The sequence below is a fragment of the Trachemys scripta genome, chromosome 1, assembly GCF_013100865.1.
Source record: "Trachemys scripta elegans isolate TJP31775 chromosome 1, CAS_Tse_1.0, whole genome shotgun sequence".
Lineage (NCBI taxonomy): Eukaryota > Metazoa > Chordata > Testudines > Emydidae > Trachemys > Trachemys scripta.
Window position 1 is genome coordinate 294733430 of NC_048298.1, and position 10710 is coordinate 294744139.

General features: G+C 37.3%; 1 protein-coding gene across 17 annotated transcripts in view; it reads left to right on the top strand.

Moving 5' to 3' along the window:
• Positions 1-10273, top strand: part of POSTN (periostin) — a 50857-nt gene extending 40584 nt beyond the window's left edge. For 5 of the 17 annotated variants that reach the window (XM_034758577.1, XM_034758578.1, XM_034758579.1 and 2 more), the window contains 6 exons: positions 737-826; positions 1685-1765; positions 2394-2474; positions 4984-5070; positions 8023-8064; positions 9032-10273. In XM_034758577.1, coding sequence (XP_034614468.1) covers positions 737-826; positions 1685-1765; positions 2394-2474; positions 4984-5070; positions 8023-8064; positions 9032-9069 — 419 coding nt within the window. In that variant the 3' untranslated portion in view covers positions 9070-10273. The remainder of the gene's footprint in view (positions 1-736; positions 827-1684; positions 1766-2393; positions 2475-4983; positions 5071-8022; positions 8065-9031) is intronic. The other 12 variants (XM_034758581.1, XM_034758584.1, XM_034758588.1 and 9 more) reach the window with 5 other exon arrangements.
• The last annotated feature ends 437 nt before the right edge of the window (positions 10274-10710 follow it).

Consider the following 10710-nt stretch of genomic DNA (forward strand, 5'->3'; position numbering starts at 1 on the left):
TGTCCTTACTAATGTCTCTTTGAAAAACAGCCAACGCTCTCAAACTGTTTTCCCCCTTAGACTTGCTTCCCATGGAAGCTTATCTACCATCTCCTTGAGTTTGCTAAAGTCTGTTGTCTTGAAATCCATTATCTTTATGCTGCTGTTTTCCCTCCTAACATTCTTTAGAATCATGAACTCTATCATTTCAAGATCACTTTCATCCATTTCCACTTTCCATGTGGACACTGGCATTTCCTCCACTTCCTCAGGTCCTTGAAGTGTTTCTAACAAATATGGGCCTCAACCAAAACTTTGGATATGGCCATCCCTGGACTTGAGGGAAGCTTAGGTCCTGATCCAGATCCAAGCACTGAGGCCAGCTCCATAGGGCCATTCTTCTTATTATTATTAATTTGTACTAAAGTAGCACCTAGGGGTTCCAATCAAGATCATGATCCCATGGTGCTAGGTGCTGTACAAACACATAGTAAGAAACAGTTCCTGCCTGAAGGGTTTACTATCTAAATAGAAAAGATAAATAAAAGGTAGAAGAGAGGAAATATAGGCACAGAGTGGTAATGTGCCTTGCTGTAGATAAAAAAGCAGGTCATTGTCAAAGCTCTTGAGTCCCAGTCTGGTGCCCTATCTGACAGTTTATTTACTTTCCAATGTGAAAGCAGGATCACAAAATGGCATATCCAGTATATTCCTCACCACTTTATTAAGATCTTTAATTTTTAAAATATCATTATAGAGCCTATTATTGAAACATACACCAAAATAATTGATGGCCATCCTGTCGAGGTGACTGAAAAAAAAGTGACAGAAGAGAGAATTATTCAAGGTAAACCTTTCTATTCAGACTGGCTGAAATTTACCTTTCTGCACCAGGCCAATCTATGCATTTCTGAAGTCCCACTCTGCCTCTTGTGGTGCACTCTGCAGAAAGGTGAATGCCATCCAAAATTCTTAAGCCTTTCCCACTACTCCTAGGGAAGGCCAACTCCTGGCTGTGGGTTGTACATAGATGTGCACAGAAGTGTCTGCAATATTTTAAACACAAAGTAGAATATCAAAAGTCAGCATGTTTCTATATCTCAAAAAGGAGTCCCTTTTGCAAACATTTCACTAATGTATGCCATGGTAGGTTTTTATGATTAAGTATTAGTATTATTTTTTATTTTTTTAAAAATAGGCCCTTTTTCAAGATAAGAATATTTCTGAGGAAAAAGGATTCAAAAAATCACACTGCTGCTATGGAAAGGACAATTTTATTAGTATTTCAAATAAAGCAAAATTTGGGAAGGTGGTAACATCTCCAAGATTAAATTTAAAATTTTGTATTAACCAGTAATGTATTACTAGCATTTAAAATAAATTAATACATAATAAATTATTAATTAATAAAACAATTATAGGCATGGTGGGTAAAATTTTCAAAAGCACTTACGTGAATTAGGATTCTAATTCCCATTTTGAAAATGGAACTTAGGCTCTTAGGAATCTAAGTAAGTACCTTGTGAGGGTGGGAGGTAGGGGGAAAGAGATCTATATAGCATTCTGGGGTCATCTTTAATTATAATTTGAACATGATGATTCTGTTAAAGACAAAAACATACTAGATGTTTCATAGGAGAAAATACAATAAAATGCAATAATGTAGTCTTTGTTTCAATGCTGCCCCTTTTAAACTTTGTTTCAGGTCCTGAAATTAAATATACCCAAATTATTGCGGGTGGTAGAGGAGATACGGAGGAACATTTGAAGAAATTGCTTGAAGAAGGTTAGTATTTTTCTTCTCAAAGGAAAATGTAGGCGCCATGAGATCTACCCAGGTATTTAGTTTCTGAAAATTATGCATCTTATAATTTTAATAAATATACATATACAAGGTGGGCCTAAGCCACAAGTTCAGAGCTGGAGATTAAACACTGCAAAGTTTAGGAATGCTCAGATCTGAGGATTTGATTTGATCTATTATAGAGATGTAGGGTTCCTTGAAATCTGAACCTCATAGTTGAGGCTTGTTTGGATCTATATAAACATGTGCTTGAAATGCAGTAGAGAGCTTTATTTTTCAACCTGTCGAGTTCCACATCAAGACAAGAAAAGAAGTCCCAGAAGGAGGTGTGAAAGGCATACTACAAATGACCCATCATTGGTATCTGTCTCAATATGTACTTCATTAGAAATTCATTTTAAGTGAAACTGCTCATGTATATTGTATACTGAGAACTGATCAAAATGATTGCTTTTCTGTCATGATGATAACCAGATGTTTGGCATGGAACTTATTATAATAAATGCATTTTGTAGTTACTCAGCTTGTTCGTTAATGTAATATAATGTAATTTAGAATTCTGAATGTCTTATGTAAATCAACTTTATGCCATAAACATGTATCCTCTCAGAGGTTACCAAGGTGACCAAATTCATTGAAGGAGATGGTCATTTACTTGAAGATGAAGAAATCAAAAGACTCCTGCAGGGAGGTTAGTGAGTGTATGACAACTAACCTTTACATAACAGGTTCTGGTGATTGAAACCTCTCTCAGACAATTTGATCTCTTAACATTTTAAAGATTGACCTAGCTGATCTAGTTTAAATATAAATCTACCAAAAAAAAAAAAAAAAAGAAAGAAAAAAAAGGCCTCCTGAACTATAAAATGGCAAACTTTGAACAGCCAATTTTCATACTCGCATCGATCATGAACAAATAGAAGCTTGTTTGTTTTTTAGTCTTTAAAATGTTACCTAATTCAAACCTACGGGAGCAATGAAGATTTATTCTATTAGCTGCAAACTTTTTTCCAGGAAATCATTAACTTTGAGAAACACTAATGAAATGGAAAGTGTTACAAGAGGACAAATCCATTATGCTTTTCTGTTATCCAGAAATGAATATTCATTGCCCTCAAGTTAACAATCAAAGGCATGTTTAGCATCTCTCTTTAAATACTGACAGGTAATGTGGGTTAAAATATTAACTTTAATTCTCTTCAAGTACAGCATTCCTGGTAATGATTCTCTCTCTCTCCCTCTCTATTCTAACAGTTTTAGCAATAAATAACCAGTGGATGTAGAAAAAAAAGTAGAAAAATTTGTGCATATGAAATTAATTCTTTATCTATAAATACGGAATGTCTTCTGCTTATTGCATAGATTAGAACAACTACCTGTAATAGCAAAGGTGACAGTGAAAAAGAATTCAAGTATTCTGCGGAAATTTAGTATTGGCCTGACTAATAAACTCAAAAGGCTGTTTTTCTGTTTCTCGAGTCATACAGTAAAACCTCTGATTTAGATGAATTGAATCCATTTCTTCTTGTCATCTTTTTATTAATGACAAGTTTGGAAGTCAGTGAAGTAGGTCACAGACAACCCTGGACCTAATGCTACAGACAAATTCAACTAGGCTCAGATTCTCTAAGGTATTTAAGTTGCCTAACTTCCCATTGGAATTAGGCACCTAAATACCTTTGAAGTCTGGGCCTTAGAGATTTGCCTAAGTAATGATTTAGTAAAGGCTGTAGGATATAGCCCTTAGCTCTTTTATAAAGTAAAACCATCACAGTTAACCCTCATTGGTCCACGTTAACTTAACTGGTTTCAGAGTAGCAGCCGTGTTAGTCTGTATCTGCAAAAAGAACAGGAGTACGTGTGGCACCTTAGAGACTAACAAATTTATTAGAGCATAAGCTTTCGTGGACTACAGCCCACTTCTTCGGATGCATACAGAGTGGAATAAATATTGAGGAGATATATATACACACATACAGAGAGCATGAACAGGTGGGAGTTGTCTTACCAACTCTGAGGCCAATTAAGTAAGAGAAAAAAAACTTTTGAAGTAACTTAACTGGTAGTCTCAGCAGACAAGTAAAAGACTGGTCATGGAAACTGAACTACTGCATTATCTTTACTCATAAGCTTCTCTAGGTCAGGATTTAAGGCACTGGGGGATTAGGGCAGTGTGGGAAAGCTTGCATTACTGCTGAATATAGTGTATACATACTAGCAGTAAAGTCTCCAGGGCTACCCATCTTTTATCTTTTACCTGCACTAAATTCAGTTAGAGCTATTTTAAAATTAAGTTGAAAAATTACAAAAGATATAGCAGACAAATTAGAAACATTGGACTAAGTTCCATTGTCTACAGTGGGGGTGCAGAAGTCAAAAATGCAGAATTTACCCGATATGGGTCTGCAAAGCTCTACTGTTGTGAATTAGAGTGTCCTGACACTTTGGATCTCTTCAGTACCTAGCTGTTGCCCTAAATTATCAAGCTCTGCAATAAAATCCAATTAATCTATAAAGATATATGACTCTACAGATTTATATAATGGTGATACATTGAGTATTAGTAATAAATTGGGTAACACAACATAGTCTCTTGAATTCTTTTCTTCTCCTTGCTATCATAAGGTGGTTTATAAAAGCCTCTTGCTTTATGTAATGGATCAAATGAGCAGATTATTTGTTTTTCTTCAGTCTTCTCTACACTTTTCCATGTTTTAAACCAGTCTTTTACACCACCGTACAGTACTTCTAGCCAAGAGGAGCAGCTACACATGCTGCATTGTGGCTGCTGTAATAATGGTGGTGATGGCTCCCTGCTCCTTCCAACTGCATCAGAGCATTTCTGTTTTACAACAGAGAATTCCCCAAGCACTTGAACAAACCTGAGTCCAGTCACAAATGTATGTCTTGCCTTTGTGCAAAGCAACACACTCTCCAATGGGCTGCTATCAATTTATATATAATCCAGCAGAGCTTGCTGCACTTGGCAGTCTTTGCTGAAACAAAACCCCAGTTCAGCCCTAGCGAAGGAGACTCCCCAGTGTCAGGGCTGAGAAAACCGGCAGGATTGTACGATGCTTATAACATGACATCCTGCTCACCAGTATGCCCCCAGAATGAAATGTGTCCAGCCCAGGCACCCTTCATATTGAAAAATGCTATCCCAGATTTAACTCATTTGTTTTTAATGCTTATCATAGCTGGAACTGAGTACACCAAGGTTACTAAAGTAATTGAGGGAGAGCCACTGATTATCGAGAGAGAAATCAAGGAAGTCCATCTGGAAGGTTAGTTTGTCTAATAATGCAATAGCACTGAGACCATCTTCATCTGCAGTGATCATCCCAGGTGGGGTTTTATAGTGTCTGTACACATAAGTTGCTTAGCTCTGAAACGACAGTTTTAGCAGAAAGAGTTTTGTCAATTTTTTTAAAGGATTTGATCGTACACTGACATTGCAGAAAATCATTTCAAAGTTTGTTTTGAGGCTCATCCTAAATAAATTAATTGTCATGTGTAGTAGGCAAAAAAAAAATGTCTAGCTGCAAAATCTAGGCCAGAATACTGAAAAATGAGCATAATAAACTTACTGCCTTTTCTATGAGCAGCACTACAAGAAGAATATGATATGTAAGTTCTCCGTAACTTTAGTTTGTTTCCTGTTTCAATCTTCATCCATTATGCTAGGGGTTCTCAACTGCAGGGTCACAATCCCTAGTGGGGTGGGGAGGGAAACATAAACAGGTGTCAGTGGGTTGCGACCATTCTTCCCTTCTCATATTGTTAAATGGGAAGGAGGTTCTAGTTAGGGGTTCTGGAACAATTTGTATAGTGGGGTGCGGAGAGCCATTGAACCAAACTGTAAACCCTGTGTATGATGGAAACCACTGCAAGCAAGGGGATGTGGCAGCATTCCTAGTTTCAGCACCTGTGGTTCCAGTGGAATCTGAGATCCAGTGGGATCCCAGTATTAAAAAGATTGAGAATCACTGGACTATGCAATGAAATTCTTAGGGACCAAATTCATTCCTGGCTTATGCCTGGGCTGAATTTAGATGTTCTAGTTTAACTTGCAGTTACTTGCAAGTTGCTTATCTAACAGTACCCACTGTGAGTTAAAATAAAGCAGTGATTTCTTGTGATATTTGTGTGTGTCCTCTTTGAAGTAGCATTTCTAATCATTTAAGATTGGTCGCTAAAGTTTATCTATTTCTTAACTGTTCACATTCCAGATATAGGATACATAGATACAAATATAGCTTCTGGTGAATGAGGTTTCTCATGTTATCTGAAGTACCAAGAAATTAATTTGTTTCAACTGTATTTTCAACTTATGTTAACTTAATGGATTTTACAAATGTGAAAGAAATTCAGAGGATAAATTTACAATATACCAGAGGATTTGTTTGATTGGTTGGTTTTTACATAGTCACTTTTTAATTGTTCAAAATGAAGTGCCCGGTATTTGTGTTTACAGGACTCATGATACAACTGTATAGATAAGGGGTGGCCAAACCAGGGCTTGTGAGTTGCATGCAGCTCTTTTACAGTTAAAGTGTAACTCACAAAGCTCCCCATGCTCCTCCCCCCATTCACCGCCTACCAAAGTTGGAGCTGGAGGAGCTCAGGGCTTCTGCCCAGCAGGGTCATGGCTTCATCAGAAGCAGGGTTGAAGCCTCAAGTCCCAGCCAGGAGCCCCAAGTCCCAGCAGGTGCCTCCCGTGGGGCTGGAGTCCCAAGACTCCCCTTCCCTCAGCCCCGAGCCCTGGCAGGCGCACCCTGCGGGGCTGGAGCCCCGTCAGGCATGTCCCAGCTCTCGAATATCTGAAGATTGTCGTATGCAGCTCAGTGGGTCAGTAAGTTTGGTCACCCTGGTATAGATACTTATAGGACATATACTGCATAATGGTGCACGATAAACGCTGGGTTTGATCATACACAAAGAAGATGTGGAGCATTGTGAGTATAACTTCAGTGATAAGCAGGACAGGAAAGGCAGAGAAGTCTGATCTTCCATCAGTGAGAGAGATGCCCGGTAGCTATGAGCCTAAAAGCTGATGTAACTTTGAGCAACCTCAGCCGGGAGGATATGTTCCTAAAAAGGGACCTGATTCTGAAAGGACTTGCACAATCAAAGTGTTGAGGTAAACAAAGTAAAGTGGAAGGCTAGTTAACTGCATGTGTTAGTAAATACAGCCTTAGTTGTCTGATGGATTCTAAGGGGAATATTCTCCACTCAGATCAATGGATCTGGACTCTAATATTTTGGTCTCCCTTATATGTTCAGAACTCTGTTGACATTAACAGGCATTCCATGCATGTAATACCAGTGGCAAAATCTGCTGTAAGAATGTCAGAGAAGATTTGTTTTTCTTCCTCTGGAATTTTTCTCATATTTATGTTTTCTTGCACTAATCTACAGATGTGGGTCACAACATTTAGCAAATACCTGTAGAGTCACAGATCAAATGGATATTTTGGAAAACACCTACTTGTCTATTAATCAAGGGTGCCTCTCCAACATATTACTTGCATCATTCCTGTAAGCCTCTCAACTCAAAAGAAGGGAATTCTGGGAATTTGAATTGTATATACAATGGTGCTGCGACATCACAATACTGACTGTACTGTACATGATTATTTGGAATTTCCAACTAGCCTCTCAGAGATGGTTCACCTTCAAGAACTATAAAAAACAGTACAAGTCTTATGTTTAGCTTCTGAGAGCAGTAAGTTATCAATTTGCTACCATTTCCAGGAAAAAATAGCTTGTCAGCAGCACAATCCATCCTAATGTTAAGGATAATTCGGTATTTTTAAAGGATGATTTTTGTTACGATGTGTAGAATGAACAAAATGAAAATGTTTTATTATTTTTTCTTAGTACAAGCCTTTGTGTTGCAGGTCATCAATACTCCCAAGCTTATTAAATACCTACAACAGTGTTGACTTCATTTTTTAAGCTATGAGTTTCAAATCAGCTGTTGAATGAGCTCTAATTCAAATACTTGTTTATAAATCACTCCAGGGGCGGGGAGGGATAGCTCAGTGGTTTGAGCATTGGCCTGCTAAACCCAGGGTTGTGAGTTCAATCCTTGAGGGGGCCACTTGGGGATCTGGGGCAAAATCAGTACTTGGTCCTGCTAGTGAAGGCAGGGGGCTGGACTCGATGACCTTTCAAGGTCCCTTCCAGTTCTAGGAGATGGGATATCTCCATTAATTTCTATTTCTATTTTGTAGATACAGCAGTGAGGAAACCAAAACCACCCAAAAAGGCACAAGGTACAAGAAAGCAAGCATTTTCATATTATACTTTTTCTAAGGATATTTTTAAGACAATAATCCTTTCCTGAGACTAAAATACATTCCAGTAAAAAGAATGGTAGTCATTGTTCACTGTGCTCTTTTACAAGAGTTGGTAATGTTAATGTTTTTCTGCAACACTAATATGCCTGAAAACAGCTCCTAGGGACTATGTGCTCTGTATAAACTGTGTTGCACATTTCATTTATTGAAACAAAAGTTGAATATTGAAAGGTATTAACCAGTACTTCCATTCTGAATACAGGCTTTATAACAATGGCATTGTGGGGTTCCATCTCCATTGTGTTTCACAAATTCGATATCAATCTTGGTTGCTTGACAAGGAAAAGGATGCTTTTTACTTTGCTAACTGCCGGGCCTGCAACACAATGTGACATCTGAAAGTCAAGCTAGATACTTTGTTTTTCATGATTTGGCAGCAGCAGCAAAGATAAGCCAGTCATACCCTTGGTTAGACTAGTGGAAGCCCATCGTCTCTAAATGATGTCCTCAGCTGGGTTTGTGTAACCTCATTAGCTTTCACTGGAGCTGCAGATGGGCATCACTGGAAGATAGTTGGGTTGCATTTGGCCTGCAGCACTGATACGGTGAAGTCATTAAGAATTTTGCTGGTATAAGGAATAAATAATAACTGTGTAAGGGCCTCAGGATTTGTCCCATTAAGACTAGATATGGGATTGAGAGGGGTTTAGATTCCAAGTATTCTCAAAGTCCTGGGGTATTTGGATCCAGGGTTTTAGTGCAGCCCTATTATCAAATGAGTGGTAATCTATGAAGTTCAAAGCCAGATCTGTTGACTTCCATTGAGCTATTTGCAGGAGCAAGGAAGGATTTGGGACAAATTATTTTTTTTTGATACTTTATTGACCTATTGACTATCCATTATATTTGCAAATAACTTTCTTCTATTATGTTTTGCCACTAGGAACACCACGGAGAAGGACAAGGCTAGTTCGTCCTTAGAGCTTTCCAGTGAGATAGAGTCCATAGAACTAAAAATGAATAGCCTGATCTTTGAGAGGAAAAGAAGTTGTTTTAAAATAAAATCGAAAGGAATGTGTCATTTGCTAATCAAGTATAAACTGAACCATGAGCCCACCCAAAGGGTCTGATTGTGTAAACATTCACTACTGGGCTTAGTGCCCACTAGTATGAACAGTCTATTACAGTAAATGAGACCTCTCTTGGCAGTAAGCATTATTTAGGGTGAAATGCTGGCCGCACGAAAGTCAATAGCAAAACTCCCATTGACTTCAATGGAGCCAGGATTTCACCCTATGCCTGGTAATAAGTGTTTACAGGATTGGGCTCAAACTGAGCAGGGAACATTTCAGAATGTAAATTTTATTATTTCTTATAAATGAGAAATATACATGAAATTAGATCATTTCTAGAAATATATCGTTTAGGTGACTTGATGATGGGTAATCTAGGCAGAGCTCTATAAACCTAGCACTTTTGGTTCAGTAATATCATGCATTTTGATGTCAACTTTTGTCATGTTTTTAATGTCATTATGACACAACAACATTACCTTCTTAAATTAACAGTTATACCATATATTAAATGTATCATCTAGTTCTGCATTACATATTCAAACATTTCCTGGTAATATGGCTAAAGGATGTTCTAAAAAAATATCACAAATGAATTTACTAAAATGTATTCGTGTAGGATGGTGCTGGCTACATTTTCATCAATTAATAAAAATAATTCTTATTATAGGAATCCTATAGAAAACACAAAATTTAAGATACTAAAGGGATAACATTTTAAATAAGAATGAGCCCTTGAAATGTTAAATCATAAGGGATAAATAAAATGCATGCAAACTGTTACCTCTGCATGGAAACAAGCATAACAATAATTGGTGCTTGATATGAAAGCTTTTATATCAAAACATGCTTTGCTAATGTCTGGTACTAATGTGGATTTGTTTGTAAATTATGTCATTTTTATAACTCTAGTTTTGTACTCATAAAATGTTTAAGTCATTTGCCTTTTGCAATATTTTAATGTCAAATGTTGGAATGCAACTATTTGAGAGGAAAGAAAAAAAAATATTTCTTCAAGGTGCCTTAATTCTGCAGAACCAAGGTTGAAGAGGAGTCATTAGATATTATTCTTCTGTTTTGAAACAAATACTCATTAAAAAAAACTGGCTAAATTATGCTTCTTTTCATTTGTAAGTAAACCTTTTTGTGATCGGGCAATTCTAAATATTCTTACGATCCCTAGAGTAACTTTTAAATAAACACACGCATTCATATAAACAGATTTTTTTTCTTTTTCCCACTTAGCATATGAAGTTTATCCTAAACTTAATGTGTAGGGTTTTAGCAGCACAACTCTGTAAGTATCTAATCCGTAGCCCCTTGAAGTCAACAGAAAGTCTCCCACTGAATTCAAGGGGCTATGAATCAGGTCCTGAAACACTCCATAACAGTCCTTTGTCAATTGAGTAATGAGTGACAGGGGTAGTTAAGTTGTCAGCATCGGACAGACCATTTAGTCTTACTGGACTAATATAGTATCTTTATCTAGGAATTTGTATGGTGACTTAATAGGCTGGGTGTCCTTTAAAACTGGGGATCAGATCCTCAG